We start from the raw sequence: 24,304 nt of genomic DNA, 5'->3' as shown, positions 1-24,304 counted from the left end.
CACCATGAATCTGTCTAAGCCTTATGAGTTTTGACTAAAGCTTAAAGCTGACTAAAGCTTATGAGTCTATCCTCTTCCAGTAGCTCAAGATTCAACAGGCTGTTCAGGTTTCAAAGGACTTCCTCTAGGTCCTCCGTACCCTCACAGTATGACCATTCCTTTAGCCCAAACTGATATGGACAGTACAAGAAAAGGACCTTCCCTACAAATATGTCTTCCCAGACAAAGGCTAAGGCCCCATCTTACCACAAGCGAGCATGGCTACTCTTGGATCGGAATGCACTTGAGACTATATCTGAGGGACTTGGAGGACATTACTTCAGACAACTCACTACTCACAGTACTCTATCTAGGATGCACAATAAAGTTCAAAGAACATTCCTCAAACTCTGAAAAGAGATGGAGGCTTGTGTCTCATCCTGGATTTCCGGGACCTGAATTCCATCCTCATATACAAACATCTCCACATGCGGACAGTATTGGATATTCTATCACTCTTCTCCAGAGGAGTGTGGTTCGCTTCCATAGACTTAGAGGAAGTGTATATCATATTACCATACAACCTTGGCACAGGAAATACCTGCGCTTTCAGGTGGGACCTTGTGCATTCCACCTCACGCGTTCCAGTTCAATGCAATGTCTTTCAGTCTCTCTTCTGCCCCAAGAGTGTACATGAAATACATGGCTGCAGAGGTAGGACACCTACAAGAAAAGGGCATACAAATTTTTTCTTATTAGGATGACTGTCTCTTGGCAGCCCCATACCCATTCACTCTTCGGAGACACATCAAAATAACCAGGTCTTTTCGGGACTGCTTAGGCCTGAATATAAATTACAAGAAATCTCAGTTACAACCCACATGCCAAATAAAGTTTCTTGGCATCAGTTTGTTGGGTATCAGCAGACAAAGGGATTGTTGGCTTACTAGCCAATCACATAGATCACATCACAGACCTCACTTTTATTCTTTGGAAGTCATCACCCCAACCTGCAAGGACCGTGCAGCACATGTTCCGTCTCATGGTGTCCTTAATGGCAGTCTTGCCTACAGCACCCTTATGTACATGGCTACAGACAATACTGTCGCAAAAGCATATGTAAATCGACAGGGCGGCACGAGATCTCATTCCCTACTTGTTCTAACTCTAGACATTTGGCACTGGACGCTCACTAATTGAATTCAGCCTCCTACAAGGTGAAGTTGAAATGTTTCTGCTGTTATGCCTCACAATCTGCTGTGTTGGAACCTACCATGGCCCCTAAAGAGACCATCCTGTTACACCTGCTATGCCTTAAGAAAGCGAATATTTCTATGGAATCAATACTGATTGCATCTCTCAGCAATTACTGTATTCTGGTCATCTCCATCCTCAGTGTCGCTGTCTGCACTTTGAAATGTCAAACGATTTCTTAAGGGGTTGGCTTACCTTCACCCGGATGTCCCAACAATAGCACCTCTATGAGGCCTTTCACTGGTTTTATTGATGCATCATATTGATGTTGAGAAGAGCTTGTGATGCACTCATCTGTGTGATGGATGGGTACCATCCAGAAGAACATCAGGCTGCTTACCTGTAACTGGAGTTCTTCTGCTGGTCATCTGTCCATTCACACACCTGCCCATCTTCCCTGCTGCAGAGCAATGTAGCAGCGGACTTGGAAATTGAGAAGGGAGCAAGGCATATGACCTCAAGGGGTGGGGGGGAGCCACAGCCTTACTATGGAGAGAGAGGAACTCTCTGTTGCTTTTTTTTTTTTAAGGATCTTCTTTTCCCATCTTAGTTAAGTAGAAATTCTCTAGATGGGAAGAGATATGCTTCAGTGGTAGAGCATGTGCTTTGTCTGTATGAAGCTGCAGGTTTAATGCTTGCATAGTAGGATCATTCTTCACATTGCATAACAGCAAACTCAGGCTTGCTGTTGTGTGTACACAGGAAGTTGCAGCTGATTCTGTCTCTCTGCTGATACATATGTTGTTTGTTTGTTTGTTCATATTTTTATACCACCTGATATGTATATCTCTAGGCGGTGAACAAAATTTAAAATATTTAAGTCACAAATTAAAACACATGACGATAAAAACAATAGAATAAAATACATATTAAAACAAGTTTTTAAATTATTATCTGTATGATTCATGTGTTTTATCATGTTCACACTTTGCATTTTTAGATCTACACTTGAAAAATCTTAGATGTACGCTTGAAACATATGATGTGTGACGTGGCCCTCAGAGGCCTGAATTGCTAGGAAGATCTCCATTTGATACTCTGGAGGGTATCTGCTCACCACCAAGCTTGACAGCACAGGGCTAGATGGATCACTGCTCTGATATGAAGCAGCATACATGCTGCTGATCCAGTAGACACAGTGCAATAAAACTAGAGAATGTGTGTGTTTGTATCCTTGCTTGTGTCTGTAGTTCTTGCCTGTCTTCATTTTTTGAGGAAACAAAAGGAACAGTGGCTTTTTCAGTTTTATTTCTTCATTTTACCTTTGGGAGAGGTCAAGGGAAGTTTGAAATTACTGAAAGATTTGAGGCTGCATATAGGTTGACTTGAGTGGGAAAATCCAAGATGGAGTAGCCACTCTAAATGTATAGGTGCCTGATGGGATTGCACACGGAGGGCTTAAGTGCATTGTCTTCCGCATGTTATATGACTGTCTAGTGTTGCTGGATGATATAGATATTTGTTTAAGTTTAGTCCTTGTACAGTCAAAATAGTAGGGTGAACTCTTGTGTGTACAGACGTTACATTTGGGTGCTTTAAGTCAGGAAATGCTGCTAAAGGATGAGGTCTTGTTCCTGCTGTGTTCAAGTGAACAAACACACAAACAAAATCACTCCTGTAAGTGTTATTATTTGAAGGGTGGTTATATATCTGACATTGTCTTTCTTTGGAAAATGTTTTTCAGACGTCTTCAAACAGATGTTGTATGTTTGCATTCTTACTGCGAATCTATGCTTGTGTTTTGCAGAAGTAATATCCATCCCAGTATTGATGATAATGAAAATACAGAAGAAAGAAAAACAGGTTGGTAACCCGCTCCGCAAATCATTGGGAGAAGCATTCCCTGTACAGTGTTGATTGGAAGTCTAGTTCTATTGTCTCTGTTTGGATTTGAGGAAAATGAGTTCTGTTTTGTCATATGCTGAATGAGACTTTGTTACCATGTTTTTTTGTTCCTTTGCGGAGTAGGATTCCCAAGCCTCTTTATATAAATACCTTGCCTAACTCTAATCCCATCATCTCTTCCTAGAATCATTTTGAATTGTTGTAGAGTTAGCACTAGATAAACCGCTACTGAAGAATCAATGCAGGTTCATAGGGAGTGATTTCAACCTTAAAACATTCCCTTAACTAAAAAGAATTAGGGCTGTAAGAGTTAGTGGTGAGCTGCAACCTTTAATGTCCTAGATTTGTCTGTTTTAGAAACCTTTTTAAATGGTCTAAAATCCCTGTTTAATCAGGCAACACATTAAAAAAATTATTAATAAAATGTAGTTTACTGGCATCATCTTAGAAGAGGCATTTCTCCTTCTAAGATGGACAGAAGAGGCACTCTCACACAGGAAGAGGGAATACCTTTTCTAAGATGGTGCTTGGCACAACGCATACATGCACCATCTTTTTTTTTAAAAGCATGCCTTTTTCTTTAAAACTATTGTTGCAGTCCTATGCAAATGTTTGTAGACATCAAGTGCAATCTTGCATATACTTACCTGGAAGCAAGCTCCACTGGGTTGAATGGGGCTTACTCTTAAGCCCAATAAGATTGCAGTCTCAATTGACTAATGGTTGCATAAATTAAAAATCATTTGATAAATTCAGTAAGATTTCTTTAATTGGATGTCAGCTCCCATTAAAGGGTAGAGTTAATTGGCAAGAGAGCAAATATTAACTGATGGGGCTGTGAGTTAAAGGCAGGCTGAGGCTTGTTTATTATTGGTTCTGGTGTTAAATATGTGTTATAGATTAGAATTTAATAAATAAAAGCCTTCCTTTATGTCTCAAGAAAGGCACCTAAATTAAGGTTTTGGTAGTTTGTGAATTTATTTAAATCCCGCTGGTTAAAAAACAGAAATTTAACTAAATGTTGACAGCTTGAGAAAGAGCGCCTTCCCCCCTCTGTTGTACAGGACCTGCTGCTGCTTTTGATATGCTGGTGCTGCTCACCAAGTAAGTTTGTTGGGAGATTGATGAAGCAGCAGTCATTGTATTTCATATGTGCACATGACAAACCTAACTGTGGCCTATGTGATAAAGGGGAAGAGTCTGTTTTAATATATGGAAGCTTCACCTTCTTGGTTGAAATATGTTTGGAAGCATGGAAAAAACCTACCTGTTCTGTGCAGATTTGTGATCTGCCCTCTTTTTAATGGGAATTTTTGAAGTGAGCTTCTTATAAAGGAATAAATCTGCCCTCTAGGATTGCTTTGAAACAAGGTCTTAAAGCAGCATTGGCCAACAACTGTCTCCCTTCCTGGAATTTGGCTTTAACAATAATGGCATTAAGAGAAACAAATGTAGTTCAGGCCTTCTCATCTAGCAATCCAGCTTCTAAGGAACCTTCCTTTGTTCTGGTTAACTCTGGCCTGATTCACACTGCTACTACTAGTATGATGACAAATATTTATACAGTATACCCCTTTTCAACCAAGGCTCTCAAAGGGGACAGGGGGAGATGGTTTACAAAGGGGGGAATAGATGGTTCCCTACCCCCAAAGAACTCACAATCTAGAAAGAAACATAAGGCAAACACCAGCAGTAGTCACTGAAGGGATAATAGAATCACCACTTTAAAAGGTGCCTCTTTGCTCAGTTAGCAAATTGTGAACTCACACCAAAGTGGGGATCGCAGATTCATCTTGGGTCATAAACCACCTTGGAATGGGTTCACATAATCATGCTAATGTTGGTAACCTAGATTAAACCTAGAGTTGGATGATGAATTGGGCCTTTGTATCATACATTCTGTCTCTAGAGAGAGGAACACACTCAACCATTTTTTAGCAGGCTAACTTTCTCTCAGAAAAAGAGAGAAAGTTTGTTCTCTCAGAAAAGATTGTTTGCTGGTCATTTGTCCCCCCCCCCCATGTCACACATTTTGTAGGCTGTGTACATTTGTCCCCTTTTGCTGTTATGAAAGCTGTGTTGCTTGGGATGTCTATGTGGGGTAGAGAGATAAAGCCAATCTAAACATCTATAGAGTCAGATCCCATAGCTATAAATCTATAAATCTAGCAGGATGAGTCGGATATAAGGCATCTTCCTTCTGGGAAAAAGTTAGGAAAATAGTATATCACCTGTGCAATGGCATCTGTTCGTATATGTATCGGGACTTCCCAAAACTTCTATCAATGGCTTTGGAATTTATTTTCATAGTACATTACACACATTCACTGAAATGCCATTAAGGTTCCTACAGGGTTCAAGCGAGTCTAAGAGCCTATTCCCACAATCACTAGAAGGCGGGTTAAGGTAGCCTAACCTGCTTTCTTGTGATAGTTGGAACCACCGGGCTTGTGGGTGAGTAGAGTAGACCCCCGACTGGGAGGCAACAACAAGCCTCCCAGCCTCGGGGGTCCCCCCAGAATGCCCCGCACGAGTGCGCGGGGCATCCTGGGGGGGCCGGAGGCCCCAATCCCCGCAGCTTCCACCAGCTCAGTGACAGAGCTAATAGTCATGTGGGTGGCTGATCCAGCCGTCCAGGGCTTCATGACTGATCAGCTGCGGGGACAGCAGGCTAAGCCCACTCTCCTTGCTGAACCATCCCAGGCTCTACATACCGCTCATGCTAGCTTCTTGCTAGTTGGATGGTAATGCGAGATTACAGCATCTCCTGAGATAGATGCTAAATCTGGCTTTCTCTTTTTCATAAGTGCTCTTCTTATGTCCAGTGTATTGTGCAAAGTCTGCCTATAGTGCATTTGAAGGGATTGTTGTCAATGAAAACTGATTTTTGGGCCAAGTATGCTCAGATTTTGCAGGTACAATAAACAATGCATTTTTATAAGGGTCTACAAATGTACTTGCCACTGGTGATTATATCCTTGATTCTGGTAACTGCCTGCTTCTGACCCAGCATGAAGTGAGTGGTGTCTCTCCTTCTCAGAGTATAACACTCATTTTAGAGAGCTCTGAATGGGGTAAAGGTCTCTCAAACTGCAGTGCAAAGAGGAAAGAGACAAACTCTATCTCTTTGCCATGTCTTCTGGCATATACAAAAGACTTCAGGAAGGGGTTAATCTCATCTCTGACTTCATGCTGATCTTTAGAGCAAGAACATAAGAACAGCCCTGCTGGATCAGGCACAAGGCCCATCTAGTCCAGCATCCTGTTTCGCACAGTGGCCCACCAGATGCCTCTGGGGAGCTCACAGGCAAGAGGTATGTGCATGCCCTCTCTCCTGCTGTTGCTCCCCTGCAACTGGTATTGAGAGGCATCATGCCTCTGAGGCTGGAGATGTCCCACAGCCACCAGACTTGTAGCCTTTGATAGACCTGTCTACCATGAATCTATCTAAGCCCCTTTTAAAGCCATCCAAGCTGGTGGCCATCACCACATCACATGGCAAGGAATTCCATAGATTAATTATGCACTGTGTGAAAAAGTACGTCCTCTACTTATGAATAAGTACTTCCTTTACAGAAGAAGACTTGCTGCTTTTGAGCGCTTCTTGCACTTTGCATGGTCACAGATGAGACCTTGCCTTTATCCTGGCTGGACATTTGTGGAGGCACAGAATCCACTCTCATCTTACCTTAGGCTTCAGAGGCACTTGTTCAGCAAGACATCTTGCTCCTTTCACATGCTTCTGAAGCTCAGTTCAAACAGACTCATCCTGAAAGCCCTGCATGCTTACCAGGTGAACTGGGTGGGCAAGTCTCAGTAGCAACCCAAATTTATGGCTCCCTGAATTTGCATATCATTTTACATAATTTGTTCCATATCCAGGATTCAGACAGTTTTATTAGCACAGACTGGTGGACTGTAAGGAGAGGGAATAGTTATGATGATGGATTTGTTATGGATCCATAACAAATCCATGCTTCGTTGTGAATCAGTAACAAAGCATATATTTTCCATGTGTGGGGTCCTGGTTTCAGTCCTTGGTTCCACGACATAAGTCGTCCTTGGTACTCTCTCCTTGGAGAGCTGCTGGCAGTCAAAGCAGGCAGCACTGGGCTATGTGGACCAATGATCTGACCAAGAACAAGACAGCTTTGTATGTTAGTTATCCCTGAATCTTGTTCAGCAGTACATTTTGCCTGCCTGTGAGATTTCCTTTAGTCTTGGAGACTCTGTATTGTTGCCCTTGGTGTATTCCTCCTTTGGAGCTGAGATGCCAAGATTTATGCATTTACCTTGAAGTCTATTTTTATTTTATTTATAATGTATGGGAAGTGAAATGCCACTGGAGTCTTGGCTAGAATTGCATTTACATTGTTGTCTCCTCCTTATTAATACTTTCTAGAAAGGCAGTTTGATCCAAGTATTGCTGATAGGCTGTGAAATATATTGCCCCTTCTGTGATCTGAAGGTGTGTGGCCTGTAAGGGGAAAGGACACATACCAGACGTGTTATGGATGGGGGAAAGCTATTGATTCTGTTCACATCTGCAGCAACCACAATTGCTCTCTGATTCTGCATATTTCCTCCAGAAGAAGTCTAAATGGGAGACTGACTTCATTTCTCCTCTCCCTTTCTGAAAGTGATGCTTGACTGAATGTTCTCTGCCTGATGTGGGAAATATTTGAATGGATTTCGATGGTTTGTGTTCAAGATGAGGTAATTTTGGACAGAGAAATCCTTGTCTCCACTCCACCTTCAGAATATCAGAGTTTTTATTAGAGAGCTTGGAGGGGAGATTTCTTTATCTACCCCAGTTGCAGTGGAAATGCACAGGTAAGGAGTGCATTGCTAATTAATATTGTCTGGAGACATGGAGTTAAAGTGCTAAATAAAGTAGTTTATTTCGGAAATCCATCAGGGTGATATTTAATTAATTAATTTATTTAAAATATTTCTGTACCGCCAAAAACTTGCATCTCTGGGTGGTTTACAATTAAAATCAATTAACAATTAAAATTATTTAAAACACTGAAAACATTTAAAACTCAATATTTAAAATATTAAAACTATAAATCTAATTAAAACACCTGGGTGAATAAATGTGTCTTCAGTGCCTTTTAAAAAGTTGCCAAAGATGGGGAGGCTCTTATTTCAACAGAGAGCGTGTTCCAAACTCCAGAGTCAGCGACAGAGATGGCCTGTTCCCAAGTAGCCGCCAAACGAGTTGGTGGCAACTGCAGACGAACCTCTCCAGATGATCTTAACAGGCGGTGGGGCTCATGGTGAAGAAGACGTTCTCTTAAATACCCAGGGCCTAAGCTCTCCTCTCTTCTGGCGTATTACAGGTGGCTGCTTGGAGCATTATTCCTCCCATTTGACTAGCCAGGTCCCTATGGAGACATGGAATTACACTTTAAAGCTCTCTATTTGGCCCAGGAAGATGAACTAGCCCCAGTAGATTTTTAAAATGACACGCTTCCTGAATGGCCACCTGTTACAGTTACTGAAATTAAGGAGCTTATTGATTCCTTAAAAGTTGGCAAGGCCTTGGGCTATGACTGTATCTCTTCTGAAATGATTAAGTTTAACGCTAATTGTTGGGCCCCTGTATTGGCAGCCCTCTTTACATGCATAGATCAGACTGGGCTCATACCTGAAGACTGGGGCATAGCCATAATAGTACCCATATTTTAAAAGGGGATAGATGTGATCCTGCGAACTACCGCCCAATTAGCCTGCTGAGTGTTGTGAGTAAACTTTACGCGAGGCATTTAGAATGGAAGTTGCAAAACTGGATGGAGATTGAAGGTATTTTGGGTGATGAACAGGCTGGTTTTATAACCCTAATCATGGACCATGCCCTGGTATTATACCATCTGATTGAGAAATATAGCAACAAACCTAAGTCCTCCTTGTATGTAGGCTTTGTAGATTTCAAAGCCGCCTTTGATTCAATCTCGAGGATAAGCCTCTGGGGAAAACTAAGAGACACTAATATCGATAGGTGCTTATTCAGAAGTTCTACAATAACACCAGTGTGAGAGTGAGATGTAACCCTCAAAGCTCACTTTCACATTTAATAACCACTAGTAAAGGAGTTAAACAAGGGTGCATTTTGGAACCCTCTTTGTTCAGTCTTTACATAAGCGCCCTAGCTAATAATCTCTCCGCTCCAGCACTACATTCCCCAACTATTGCAGGCGCAGCTATCCCAATCCTGCTGTATGCAGATGCTGCTGCTATCATTTCATGAACTCCTGTGGGCCTTAGGAGAGCGCTTAGGCTCTTAGCCACTTATTGCAAGGGCAACCACTTGGTAATTAACTTCCAGAAATCCAAAGTGATGGTCTTTGCCAAGAGGCCCAAAAGATTTAACTGGCATATAGAATCTGGGTGTGGTTTTTCATGCCACTGGGTCATGGAAGGCCCATGTGGACTACATTGCCCAACAGGCACAAAGAAGTGCTTCAGCAACATTAAGATTCTTTCTCTTCAAAGGTGGAGAGGTTATCACTGCAACGTTAGTTATTTGCTGCTAAATCATTGGCCCAGCTTTTGTATGGTGCACAACTGGGCCCCTACCCTACCTATAGGCTGCTAGAGATAATCCAATCCAAGTTTATTAGAGCAGTGCCCCTTGATGTATCTTCAACGCAGCATTGAGGTTGGAAATGGGCCTCCAGAGGGTGGAAACAAAAGCATGGATTTTAATCCTCAGTTATTGGCTTAGGATACATTTCTCCCCTCTGGGATTGATCCCTCTTATGTTGGCCGATAGGTTTCAATCCACCTGGACATGAGCACTGATGGGTACATTGTCATCACTCGGCCTCTCTGCTGAACATTTGTCATTATTAGATCATAGTCAAGCGAAGGAGATCCTCAGACAGAGGGTCTTGGACATTGAACATCAGAACAATTTAAGCTCCATCCCAGAGACCATAAGAGGACGCCTTGGTGACTTTAACCGGGAACCTGCTAGCTATTTATTGTCCCTCTCTTTACCAAGCTATCACAGGGTTTTCCTCAGAGCAAGATATGACACCTTATCAGCAGTTTTATCTGGAAGGTTTTTGAAAACCCCTCTGGCCAGTCTGTTATGCCCCTGTGGCTCAGGTGAGGTCGAATCTGTCCACCATGTGCTGCTGTTTTGTCCTTTTTATAATGATAGCCGATGCAGTCTTATTTCTCCCTTGCTATCATGCTTTCCTTGCCGGAATGCTGAATTTTACGCCACACTCCTCCTTGCAGATAAGAAACCTTCTGTTACCTAGAAGGTTGCCAAATATTGTGCAGCTGCTGTTAAGATCTGTCAACAGCTAACCTCCAGCCCTTCTTTTTAAATATTGTTACATGAGGCCTAAGCTGTTTAGGGCTTTATGGGTAATAACCAGCACTTTGTATTTTGCCAGTGTAGTTCCTTCAACACACAAGTAATATGATCTCTCCCAGATGACCCAGAGACCAACCTGGCTGCCACATTCTGAACCAACTGCAGTTTCCGTACTACGTACAAAGGCAGCCTTACATAGAGCGCATTGCAGTAATCCATCCTAGAGGTTAACTGCATATGTACCACCATTTTGAGGTCGTTCATCTCAAGAAATGGACAAAGCTGACATATCAGTCAAAGCTGATAAAAAGCACTACTGGCCACTGCCCCAGCCTGGGACACCAGGGAGTGGTTCAGATCCAGAAGCACTCCCAGACTGCGTACCTGTTCCTTTCAGGGAGCATGACCCCATCCAGAACCGGCAGATCAAAATCCTCTCCCGAGTTCTGACCCCACACAATAAGTAACTCCATCTTATCTGGATTCAGCCTCAGTTTGTTATCCCTCATCCTGCCCATTACTGCCTCCAGGCAAGCATTTAGGGAGGTTATACCTTGTCCTCATGATGTTGACATGGAGAAATAGATTTGGGTGTCATCAGCATATTGATAACACCCTGCACCAAATCTCCTGATGATCTTTCCCAGTGGTTTCATGTGGATGTTAAACAACATTGGAGACAATATGGGGCCCTGAGGGACGCCATAGAAGAGTTCAGATTTTGAAGATCAACAGTCTCCAAGAGACACCATCTGGAATCTGCCCGTGAGGTAGGAGCAGAACCACTGATAGATATGTCCTACATGTCTAGTGCTTGCTACATACAGGAAGAGGAGAGGGAGAAGACAGTCTGGAGAGTCTCTCTCTCCAGATGAGAGAGTTAAACATGAGACTATCAGTCTAACAAAGGTAAAATAGAGTAGAGAAAGCATTGTCAGAGAAGGGATGGGATTCCCTTGCTCACTATCTCTACTCTTAGTGGCTAATAGGGTTGCTGGTGCTAAGAGTCGATGCCATCAGGAGCTGCATCTCTCAACAGTTTTTGCTCTTCCCCCATCCCGGCAAAGGGGCATTCTTGTTCAGCTGGTTTTTCTGTTAGGCTTGCTGGAAGGGAAGGAGAGGGGAGTGTGGCAGAACTGGTTATTCCTCTGAGGCTGAAAATTTCTAGCATCTAGCTGTGAAAATAAAAAGGCTTGCTCTCTAGTTTCAAGGATAGCACAGAAGCCTGTATAGGTTTTAGAAGCTGACCAGGCTAGTGGTGTGGACTACGGATTAGGATTATTAGTGACTGAGTGTTGGCACTTTATTGCTTTGGGTAGCTCTTTGGAATAAAATACTAGCAAGTACTCAGTTATGTTCTACCTCCTAACTTTTCCCTAGTTGTCCTTTATATCCCATAGGCCTTGGGAAGCTGAGCATCAGAAATCTGATCCTAGGTGTCTCTGCCTTCTGAACTGACTACCAGAGACATGACATTTTTGATAGTAGTGCCTCAGTTATGGGACTCCCTCTCATAACTGTTCACCTGGCACCTAGTCTACTGATAAGCTGTTTACCTAGCAACAGTGAACACATTCACTTATTCACTTGGTGAATAATTTCTTCACCTGGCACCAGGTCTACTGATTTTCATGCACCAGGTAAAAATGTTTTTGTTTACCTGGGCATTTAATAGTTTTAGTTATTAGTGGCTTTTAGCATCTTATTTTAAATGACTCTGCAACTTATGCTGAATTTTTGGGATCTTGTTATTTTACTGTGGTAATGTTTTCCTTAAAGATAAAGTGTGCCGTCAAATCAATTTCGACTCCTGGCACCCACAGAGCCATGTGGTTTTCTTTTGGTCGAATTTATTTATTTATTCATTCATTCAGTCAGTCAGTCAGTCATTCATTTTTTCATTTCATTTCATTTCATTTCTATACCACCCTTCCAAAATTGGCTCAGGGCAGTTTACACAGAGAAATAATGAATAAGATGGACCCCTGTCCCCAAAGGGCTCACAATCTAAAAAGAACCATAAGACAGACACCAGCAACAGTCACTGGAGGTACTGTGCTGGGGGTGGATAGGGCCAGTTACTCTCCCTCTGCTTAATAAAGAGAATCACCACGTTAAAAGGTGCCACTTTGCCAAGTTAGCAGGGGAGGGGTTTATAGGAGGAGTTTACCATTGCCTCCTCCCACGCAGTATGAGATGATGTCTTTCAGCATCTTCCTATATCGCTGCTGCCTGATATAGTACCAGCGGGGATTTGAACCTGCAACCTTCTGCTTGTTAGTTAAGCATTTCTCCGCTGCGCCACTTAAGGTGGTCTTAGTGGTTCTGAATTGTGCTATAAGCTGCCAGTTCAGTAAAAACTACAGCCCCCAAATAGTAAAATGTGGGGGGAGGAAGTTGATGGAAAAGAAGTGTAAGTTCTGCTAGATGGCAAAGGTTGATAGTATGCAGGCATCTTGGAAGGGAAAGACAGGGAAACAGTCATTGGCTGTCATCCTGATTAATGAAGAATCCATGCTTCAAGCAGCTGCAGGGACTCAGTGAGAGCCCATGCACTGCTCCATTGCATTCTGAATTATAAGCACAATTGTGCAAGAGTGCAAATATTTTGGAGTGCTCTCCTGTGCTCTGGAAGCACTCTGTAGAAGTGAAAACGCGACCCTCAAGGCATGGACGTGATTCTGCTTCTACAGAGCACTTCTGGAGTGTGAGAGAACTCTCAAAATAATAGTGTGCTTGTGCATTTGTGATTTGTGCATTCTGCAATTCAGAATGCAGTGGAGCAACATACTGGCTTTTACTGTATCCCTGCAGCTACTTGAAGTGTTGACTCTTGGTTAGTCAGGATGTCAGCCATAGCTAGTTGGAATAGGGAAGGAAATTTTTGGAGAAAGAAGGCCTTACTTTATGTGATGAAATGGTGCAGGACTACTTTTATGTGAATGAGCCCTGGAGCGCTGTCAATCATAAGAGGCAGACAAAGAGTGAAAGTTAGAGTGGGGATTTGGGTCTGGTTAGGGACAGTCTCAAGGAGGAGTTGTTCTGAGACTTAAAATCTAAGACAGTCTAAAATAAAGGACTGGGTTATTGGAAGTGAGACAGTCTAGGTGAAGTTTCTGGAAAGGAACTGGGTTCAAATGTATAAGGCTTTATGTATGGTGTATTAAGATATTAAGTACTGTGAGAAGATAAAATACCAACTTTGTAAGCAAGCAAGATATAAGTGCTACTGAACAGCACTGTAAACAAGCAAACCTCAGAAATCAATGTAAATAAATATTCTTATTGTGTTTTTAAAATACATCTGACTGAGTGACTAGTGTCAAAAACCCTCCTCCCGTCTGTAAAGTCATATTATCAGGCTAAAGAAACCATAAGAGTTAGAGAGGCTTCATCATATCATTGGTGGCAGCGGAGATAAAAGTGTGTGTGTGTGTGTGTGTGTGTGTGTGTGTGTGTGTGTGTGTGTAAAACAATGTGCCAAAGTAATATCCAAGGTGAAAATAAACTAAAAACACCCTAGTCTCAGCCCCAATGTCACACTTTATAACTAATGGGGAGTTGTTGAATTTGCGTGTAAAGAATGTGGTTGAACTCCTGTGCACACACAAGGGGTTAGAGAGTTTTGAGCTACAGGCATGCAACTATATACTGTCCAAAAGCTGAATGTCTGCTGACCAATAAAGCTGCCAATTCTCTTTGCATACTTGCAGTTGAAGCAGAATATATTTTGGTAAAGAATGGATCTCTTTCATACTAGTTGTCTGTCATATTTCATTTTGGCCTCTTCCTCACATCTATGAGAAAAATGTGGCAGTAAAATGTATTCAGTGAGACTGAAAGGAAGACCTGTATGTGAAGAGTCCGATGTCAGACAAGAGTAGGGAAGATCTTAACATCCTAAGGGGGGCAGTTAAAGCTTTCCTTCCTGTCGTCAAGAAATGTGTAGTGAATATTTTGGAATGATGCAAAATGTTTCTGCCTGCCGCTATTCTGTAATAGTAAATCTTGTGTAGTTGGAAGATGACATCTGATTGCAGGCCACAGTTCTATTGTAAGAATCGGTGTGTGGGCATGTTACAGAGTAGACTGAAAAGAACTTAGTTTTTAAAATGTTAATAGCTTTTAATACAAATTGTTAGACAAACTGCAGATTGCACTGATATCCTCTTAGAAAAAGCCTCCTTTCTTCACTCACACACGGAAGGAAATGTTTATAAAAACATAGCATGCTTTTGTCTTCAAAATTATGCATTGCATTTTGTCTTCAAAATTATGCATGCAATATTCATTGCATATGTTTTAGTCATATTCAAATATATGCTCATTTAATTGTACCAATTAATTTGTTTAAAATTGAGTTTGATGGCTCTTCAAAGATTTCTTTAATTGGTGGCCAAACATTGGTATGATTAATTGCATTTCAAGAGATACGCAGTAGGTAAGAGTTGTGCAAGAATATTCCATACAGCAGATGCGAAAGCAAATTATTTGGGCTGCCTACTCTGGTGGTTTTATATGTGGGAACAATTGTTCTAGCTTGAGCCTGATTCCTTTTCCAACACTTGGTAGGATTTTTTTGGAAATCGACCTCAGGAAGAGATCTCTGTAACATCACTGTGATTTCCCCAGAAATATATTGGGTTTATCAGGAACTAGGCTGACATGGTATAACCCAGCTGGCTGTGAGTTTAAGGCTGGTGGTGACTGGGCCATCTCAGTGGTTTTCTTATGTCTGTTTTTGCTCTTAAGTGCAAGATCCGATTGATATCTAGAAAATAAGTTTTGACTGAGCAAGTGCGTATAGTAGCTAGAGGTTGGGAAATACAGTGTGGAATGTATAGATAAAGAAGGCCTGGCTTGCTGCCATAGATCATTGACAGACTATGACTGAGGGTGACTTGTCCTCTTTCTCAACTAGCCTCTCTCTCCTTCATACCTAATTCTGTTGTACATGTCTTTTTTCTTTTCTCTTATCCCCACTGGCTTTCTTATCCTTATCAAAGTAATCTAAGCTACTTGTCTTTAAATGTCTTCATTTTGTTGCCTCTCTGGGTGGGTTAATATGACTGGCAAACTGCTGGTTCCCTGAGTGCAGTGGCAAGCCTGACTTAGCAGGTGTCAGGGCGGCTATGCTGATATTGGGTGATCGACCTAACCTTCCAACAGTGGCATATTCCATCCTATTTGTGGTTGTGGATCCAACATCTGTAACAAGCTTCATATCTTGGTTACAGATGTTGGGTTTGGAACCACAGGCAGGGCAGAATATACTGATGTTGGCATGCTTGGACCACACGTTCAGTTTCAGCATTGCAGTCCTGACACCTGCTAAGTTGGGCTTGTCATTGTGCTCCAGGAACTGGCGCTTTGCCGGTTTCCATCACATCTGAATCCGCCCCCATCTTGTCTTCTGTCTGGTGTATCCTTTCTTATACCCTTTGTTTCTCAGGAACTATTTGCTAAGCTCAGAACCCTTTTCTTCATTTTTCATCTCTGGCCCTAATTGTACCATAATCTTGGGAATCATTGCCCCTTGACATTTGAATGGCTTCTTTACTCCCAACTTCTTAAAATTGCTGAAGACCCACCTATTCTTTGTCAATGAGCCCCTGGTGGCGCAGTGGTAAAACTGCTGCCCTGTAACCAGAAGGTTGCAAGTTCAATCCTGACCAGGGGCTCAAGGTTGACTCAGCCTTCCATCCTTCCGAGGTTGGTAAAATGAGTACCCAGAATGTTGGGGGCAATATGCTAAATCATTGTAAACCACTTAGAGAGCTTCTAGCTATAGAGCGGTATATAAATGTAAGTGCTATTGCTATTGCTATTGCTATTGCTCAATTAATATTCCCCTCTATTCCCTTCTCAATCTTTTCTTTTTTATTTTATATTTCATTTAGAAGGTAAGTGTGTAGGCAGTGCTTTATCTTTTTTTAATACTGTGTGTAACATTTTATATATACTGTGGTGCGAGATCTTGCGTGTCTATAGGAAGAGCTTTGCTTTCTCTTTTTGCTTTTCCTAGTGTTGGGGAGGCTACCTACTTTTAAAATTGAACAGCAGCTTGTCTCTTTGTAATTGCTGCAAAGCTTTGGATGCAAATATGATTCTTTTCTATGTATCTGGGTCTCGGGAACTAATTTCCATGTTGGAAAAAACATGCAATTTGTAATATGAATGGCAGAATAGAATGCTTTCTTTTCCCTTGGTATGTACAGCTGGGACTCACCGTTTGTATAATCTTGTATCTGATAAATAATGGGGAAAGTGCCATGTGACGCATTCCTCTGTTCTTTATCATAGTACTTCATACTGAGAGATATTACAATAGTTTTTTAAATGTTGCACTAGCTGCCAATAAGTTTCCAGCTAAAATACTAAGTGCTGGTAAGTATAAAGCCCTAAATGGCTTAGACCTGGGGTACTTGAGAGTGCCTCTTTCTGTACAGACCCCACCACTTATTAAGATCATCTGAAAAAGTTGGTCTGCAGATGGCACCAGCTTGGCTGGCAACTACTTGGAGTTGGGCCTTTAAGTGGCGCAGCAGGGAAATGCTTGACTAACAAGCAGAAGGTTGCCATTTCGAATTCCCACTGGTGCTATATCAGGCAGCAGCAATATAGGAAGATACTGAAAGGCAACATCTCACACTGCATGGGAGGAGGCAATGGTAAACCCCTCCTGTATTCTACCAAAGAAAACCATAGGGCTCTGTGGCCGCCAGAAGTCGAAATCAACTTGACGGCACACTTTACCTTACCTGAGCTTTGGAATGTGCTCCCTGCCGAGATTCAGGGTTTGACTTCCTTGTCTCCCTTCAGGAGAGCCTTGAAGACTAAGGGTGTGCATGAACCATTTGATCCCAAATCAGTGTACCTCGAACTGGGCCAGTTCAATGGTTCGATCATGAAGCAGCCCAGAGACAGTCCAGCCTGCAATCAAACTAAGCCCAGTCCATGGCAGATTGATTTGGCAGTTTGAGGGGCTATGCTTGTAAAGGGGAATCCAGTGAGAATTCCCCTTTGCAAGCAAAGGGATGGCAGAATCCTTGAAAAGTCTTCTGAAGACCAGCTAGTGGGGGCAGCGAGAAGACACCTTTAAAAGTAGATTAAGGTTCTTATTGGCCTGGCAGCAGCCACTGCCACTCCTCAAATTTCTCCTGTGCAACCCAAGTTTGCAGTGCTCCCTCCAGCAACCTGGCCACATGGCAGCTTGATTCTGGCCTCCACGCATCCACGGAGGCTGGAACCATGCCACTGTGTGGGCGGGTTGCTGGAGGGAGTGCTGCACGCTTGAGCTGTACCAGGAGAACTTTGAGGAGTGGCAGCGGCTGCTGCCGGCCCACACCAACTTTTAAAGGTGCCCTCTCCCCGCCGCCCCCCTGGTTGCCTTTTAGAAGACTTTTTAAGGATTCCCTCACCCTTTTGCTTGTAACCGGATTCCTCTTTACAATCATAGCCCCTTGAATCACCAAACTGGTTTGGTCAAATGGACTGTTCACGGACCAGTGGTTCAGACCGAATTTGGTCATAATTTGAACCAAATTGCAACATTTGGTTTGTGCACACTGCCATTGAAGACAAATTTGTTTATCCAGGCATTTGACTGTAATTAATTCAATTTTTTTTAGTTCTGCTTTAAAGTTGTTAATTTTAAGATTTTAAAATTCTGATTTTATTGGAATTGTTTGTCTGCATACTGCCTGAGACTAAACATTTAGGTAGTATAGAAATTTAATAATAATATTGCTGTTGTAAGGTCTTTCATGGGTGATGGGTTGCAGGCATAGAACTGTCCTTCATGGGTTGGTTAATTTAAATTTCAGTTGCCTCTTTAAAGTGTTTTCTGAACCTTCTTAAGGAGCACTGTGGACTCTGAGGGTACATATGCAAACAGAAAAAAAGTAGGTCACATTTCTGAGGCCGCCTAACCTTGACAGTTTGCCTTTTTAGTGCAGCTCTCTTACTGTGTTCACAGAAGCTCCTGGTGGGCAGCCCGATAGCTTTCTCCTCCTCCATCCTGCTATGAGTGTACTTGAATTCCCACCAGTTTTCTCTGGGATGCACAGTGTCTGAACCAGAATGAATTTAGGGAACCGGCGCCACACACATACTGACTGATGTTTCCATTTTCTGTATTTATCCCAGGAGCACATTTGTGAGGGGAAGGAGGGATTTGTTTTTGTTTTTTGTTTTTACTGTTAGAGGAACAAATTTTCTTTGTGAATTTTATATGTCAGTTTTAGATGCAGGGCCCCTAATTAATAACCATTAATTTTGGTTATTCGTGATTAAAAGAAGAAGATGGGAATACCCATGGGCATACCAGTTCCTTAGTGGCACAATAGTATGTCTCCTGCAGGTGCTTTTATGTTCAAGAGATGTTTTCCTTGCCTCTATCTACATTCAGTGTGGTGTTACCACATCAGCTCCAGAAATGCAAAGTAATCTGAAATAAAATATTTATTTTGACCAATGTATTGGTGTTTTCTTTAATTTTTTTGATTATTTAAAAGAGTAGATGTCAAGTCCACCAAAAGAAAAGCAAGTGGGTAGTGGGGGAAGAAGACGAAGATGGAGAGATGAGGAATAGAAAAAGGTGTGCTGTGCATGTTTTTTAGTATCTTAGAATTCCAAATGCTATAACACTTGAAGAAGATGTATCTTTCAAGATAACTTTAGATGTTTATGTAATAAGCTATAGTCAGTAGTAAGAAAGGTAATCTTAAATAGTTATATATTTATTATTCCAATCCTACTCCCAACATCTTTACTGATTCTTTCCAGCAGGGGGCCTGAGGTTATTCAGGTAAATTTATTTATTTATTTAACATATTTTTATACCGCCCAAAACTCATATCTCTGGGTGGTTTACAACAAGCAAACAAATGAAAAGTTAAAACATTAGTTAAAACGAAATATAGGATATAGTAAAAGTTAAAACATTACAACAACTCAAATTCTAAAACAACATTTTAAAACAATGCTAAAACTGTGAAAACAATATTTAATTAAAAGCCTGGGTGAATAGGGGCATATTTAAAGACTTTTTAAAAATGGTCAGAGATGTGGAGGCTCTTGTTTCAGCAGGAAGCACGTTCCAAAGCTTTGGGGCAGCAGCAGAAAAGGCCCGTCCCTGAGTAGTCACCAGATGATCCAGTGGCAACTGCAGACGGACCTTTCCTGATGATCTCATTGGGCGGTGGGGTTCATAACGAAGAAGACGTTCTCTTAAATACCCAGGGCCCAAGCCATTTATTTCTTTGTAGCCCATTTATGAGGGCTACAAAGCAGCCAGTCACTCAAAAATCCCTATAGTCACTATGTTAAATGTAGAAAGAGCGGTATCAAATGTTTTGTTTAGACTTTCAGGTCGAAAATACTAGAATAGTGGATATAAACAAAAATGGCTTTAGACTTTAACTAATTCCCACAAACATTATTCCACTTGCCCCTTATGTAGGATCATCTGCAATATATTATGTCCAAAGTATAAGAGCATAATCTGCATTTTTAAAATTATCTATCTATCAAACATATTTCTATACAGCCTGATATGTACTCTACGCAGTGTACAAAATTTAAAACAATATTTAAAAATTAACACAGATTAAAATACATGAAACAATAAGAACAGTAGCATAACACGATTATTAAAACAAATTATTAAAATTAATTCTAATTAAATGCCTGAGAGAACAAGTAAGTATTGAGGGTCTTTCTGAAAACAAAGAGAGAAAAAGATGCTCTTATTTCAGTAGGGAGCATATTCAAAAGCCCTCGGGCAGCCACAGAGAAAGCCCAGTCCTGGGTCACCACCAAACGAGCCGGTGGCAACCGTAACCAGACTTCTCCAGAAGATCGTAACAAGTGGCAGGGTTCATGACAAAGGAGGTGCTCTCTTAAATACCTTGGACCCAAGCCATTAAGGGCTTTATAGGTAATAACCAGCACTTTGTATTTCACCTAGAAACATATTGGCAGTTCTCTTAAAACCGGTGTTATGTGGTCCCTCTGTGCTGCCCCAGAGACCAGTCTGGCTGCTGCATTCTGTACCAATTGTAGTTTCTGGACTATGTACAAAGGCAGCCCCGCGTAGAATGCATTACAGTAGCTAAGCCTGGAGTTTCCCCCATATGTTCCACTGTTTTAAGGTCATTTACCTCCAGAAATGGACATAGCTGATGTATCAGCCGAAGCTGATAAAAAATGCTCCTGGCCACTGCCTCAACGTGAGAAACCAGGGAGAGCTTTGGGTCCAGGAGCACTCCCAAGCTACGTACCTGATCTTTCAGGGGGAGTGTAGCCACATCCAGAACAGATAGATCTAAACCATCTCTCGGGTCTCGACCCCCCACAGTCAGTACTTCCATCTTATTTGGATTCAACTTCAGTTTGTTATCTCTCATCCAGCTCATTACCGCCTCCAGACAGGCATTTAGAGAAGATATGTCATTTCCTGATGAGGTTGACATGGAGAAATAGATCTGGGTGTTGTCAGCATTTTTATAACAGCCAACACCAAACTTCCTGATAATCTCTCCCAGCGGTTTCACGTAGTTGTTAAAAAGCATTGGAGACAGTAAGCCTTGTGGAACTCCAACAACAGTCTGCAAGTGACACCATCTGGAATCTAACAGAGAGGTAGATTCCAGAAATGCATAATAATGGTGATAATTCATAGGTGCAAAACAGAACTCTTATCAAGAATGTGTGCAGAACACACTGGCTTATAATGTTGTTTCACTGCTTAGTCCTCTTCTTTTCACTGTTAATTTTGAGCTGCATTTTGCAGACTCTTTCACTATTCTTAAACTGTACTCTGTACCACATACATTTCATACCACATAGTTCTTCCAGTCTAGTTTGTAGGTGTAGTATCATGTTTGATATTCTGATTAGTGCAGAATACAAATTATCTTCCCCACTCTTTTTATTATAGTTGTCCATATTCTTTTTTCTTAAGTGAGGGATCAGGCTCAAAGCACTCTGTTGTTTTTAACACATGATGTACAGCAGATGTATGCAGAGGAAGAGGGCAATAGCTGTTGCAAGTAAATATACAACACGCTTAGGTATTCAACTCTGTCTTTGGCGTAGAGATTTTCTTTATTCATTGTTCAGATTCCGACATGTTTAGGCTTCACATATCCTAATTCTGAGTATACAAAGCCGTCATTCTGTTGGGGGAAAAATTAGTGTTGAAAATCTGCAGATGTGTTCAAAAGGCATTGATTTACTCTTCCCTAAAAGGAAGTTGGGACCTATTTTGTTTATTACATCTATACGCTCCTCTTCCTGCAAGGAGTTCAAGGCAGCAGTGTGCATGTGATTATCTCATTGTATCATCTCAGCAACCCTGTAAAGTAGGTTAGAGAATGACTTGCCCAGGGTAAGGTTAGCCATGGCTGGACTTTGGTAATTGTTTTGCAAAAACAGAAAAGAAAACTCAACCCCCTCCCCCAGTTGCTCAATGGTGTCTACAACCAAGACCAACTGCAGTGAAGTGGGCAGAAATCCAGCATGGTACAGAAGAAAGGAAGCGTTCGCTATATGCCTTGCAGTCTCCAATTTCCCTGTTTCCAACACATGGGCACTGCATTTTTTAAGAAGCACATTGATAAACTGGAATGCGTACAGAGGAGGGCAACAAAGATGGTGTGGAGTCTGGAAGCCTGTGAGGAACGGTTAAAGAACTGGAAGTTTAACTTTGAAAAGAGAAGGCTAATAGGATATATGATGATAGCCAACTTTCAATATCTGAAAGGCTGCTGCATAGAAAATGAAGCAGGCTTGTTCTCTGTTGCTCATGAGGGCAGGAGTAGAGCCAGTAGGTGGTAATTACAAAGAAGCAGACTAGACATTAGGAGGAATTTCCTAACTGTAAGCTGTTTGACAGTGGAACAGTCTCTGCCTTGCACAGTGGTGGGCTTTCCATTCGCTAGAGGTTTTGGAATAGAGGCTGGACAGGATGCTGTAACTGATGCTGTAGCAGATTATTGTAGTGAGTGGGAGACTGGATGGAGGGCCTCCCAGATCCTTTCCATTCTGTGACCTACCTCTTTCCCTGCCAAAGACAGAAATGTGGATCATTTAGGGCGGTAGCAATGGCAGCTGGAAATACTTCAATCTGCTGCTGCTGCTACTATTGTTGTTTTCTTTTCTTTTCTTTTTTTTAAAAAACCCTTTAGGGAGGGGAGAAACAAAGAGGTTCAAAAACTGTATTTAAAAAGTTTCAGTGATTAAAAACAAAAAACAAATCTGCCACCTTTTGAAGTGTTGACAACCATTGCATGTTTTTAGAACTTCAGCCATGTATTTCCAGATACAAATACAAATTTGGATTTCCAAATACAAATACAAATATTTCCAAATTGGGTCTCTTTTATGGCCTGCTGCCAGGATAGGTGCTTTCCTTCTACAATGGGGGATATACTTGGAAAAAGTTTGGAAACACTTTGAGAGTCATCACTCATTAGATAAACTGTGAAATATACTGAGCTAGTGGTAATCTTCTGCATCTATTCATAAACAGAAAATGAAGGAGCAGAGTGGGAGGAGGGCTCTGTGAGCGCCAGGAGTTGAAACTGACTTGACAGCACACTTTACCCCTAACTTTGTTTTGAATGGCTTCCACTCTGTATAACTGCTTAACATTTTGTCCCCTCGTGGATGCGTTAAGAAGATTATTTCCCCCACTTAAATTTTGGGTTTTGACAGAAGTGTAGGAATGAATGGATGTTTTAAATTACAGCAATCCATGGTGCACAAAGGATGATTTCACAAGCTCTGCTTTGAGTAGTAGCTAACTCAAAGTACTGAGATAACAACCCTGATTTGGTTAGTTCATATGAGGATTTTTGATCAAAAGGCAATTTATAAATATTAAAATAAATATTCAAGTGAAATAGTGAAACTTGAGGTTGTCCCATCTGACCTAAGTTTTGTAGCTTTATCTCTTCTGTGAAGTAGGGTGATTTTCTTTTTCTTAACAAGAATTTCCTGCGACTTCCTCCTGCCTCATCCTGTGTGAATAAACTATCAGATTCTTTGAAAATTGGTTTGACCAGCTCAAGGCAGTGGTGATAGGGTAGTGGGAGCTAATATCCCTCCTCCAGAATGTGCAGAGCACCAAAATGTATCTTTATAGGCCTTTCTACTTATGTCTCTTGCACATGGCAGTGCTGACTAGGGCTGTGCAGTTGCATCGGTGCGATAGGAATATCAAACCAGTATGCCTACTATAGGGCATTGTCGGAAGAATTGCTGATAGGATATGCCTGTTCAACAGGTACAAGAACTTCATTGAAATATTTCCAAATTGGGTCTCTTTTATGGCCTGCTGCCAGGGTAGGTGCTTTCCTTCTGCAATGGGGGATATACTTGGAAAAAGTTTGCTCAGGACTGTATGAATACGTTCTGTTCACTTTTGTTTTCACTTTCTATTCCCCTCTCCTATCCCTTGCGTTTATATCCAGACTTCTCCTCCTTGCTCAGATTTACTCCATCTCCCCAAATCCTCTATTCATTCATTGGCTTTCTTTAGCCCGATTCAGACAAATGTATGTCTATACACTTGTACCCATGCTTATGTAAATGTCTGTATCTGGGTTCATTTTAAAAGTAAGCCTGGATACAGGCCATTCAGATTCATTGTACTGGTAGAAAGTGTAATTCTATACCTGCATTCAACATAGCATGTGAATCTCTGTACCTATGTACAAATCTGCACCTATGTACACTGTATACTTGTGGTATGATTGTTGAACATAACATATGAATGGGCCTAATGTCTTTGCACACTTAGAGAGAAAGAGGAGCAGGGGTTTGACTCTCTGTGTGTGTTGAATATACACCATCTGCAAAATATGATTGATCAAGCCTGTTATCTCT

The 24,304-nt window shown here is 41.6% G+C and overlaps 1 protein-coding gene across 8 annotated transcripts in view; it reads left to right on the top strand.

Moving 5' to 3' along the window:
• The window catches only part of CHD6 (chromodomain helicase DNA binding protein 6), a 206,247-nt gene that overhangs the window by 63,288 nt on the left and 118,655 nt on the right, over positions 1–24,304 (top strand). For all 8 annotated transcript variants that reach the window (XM_053245232.1, XM_053245235.1, XM_053245230.1 and 5 more), the window contains one exon: positions 2,981–3,036. In XM_053245232.1, the coding sequence (XP_053101207.1) occupies positions 3,004–3,036 (33 nt within the window). In that variant the 5' untranslated portion in view covers positions 2,981–3,003. The remainder of the gene's footprint in view (positions 1–2,980; positions 3,037–24,304) is intronic.

The sequence above is a fragment of the Hemicordylus capensis genome, chromosome 4 (assembly GCF_027244095.1).
Source record: "Hemicordylus capensis ecotype Gifberg chromosome 4, rHemCap1.1.pri, whole genome shotgun sequence".
In the NCBI taxonomy this organism is placed as follows: domain Eukaryota; kingdom Metazoa; phylum Chordata; class Lepidosauria; order Squamata; family Cordylidae; genus Hemicordylus; species Hemicordylus capensis.
The sequence above is the reverse complement of the archived record's forward strand: the minus strand, read 5'-3'. Positions and strand labels throughout refer to the sequence as shown.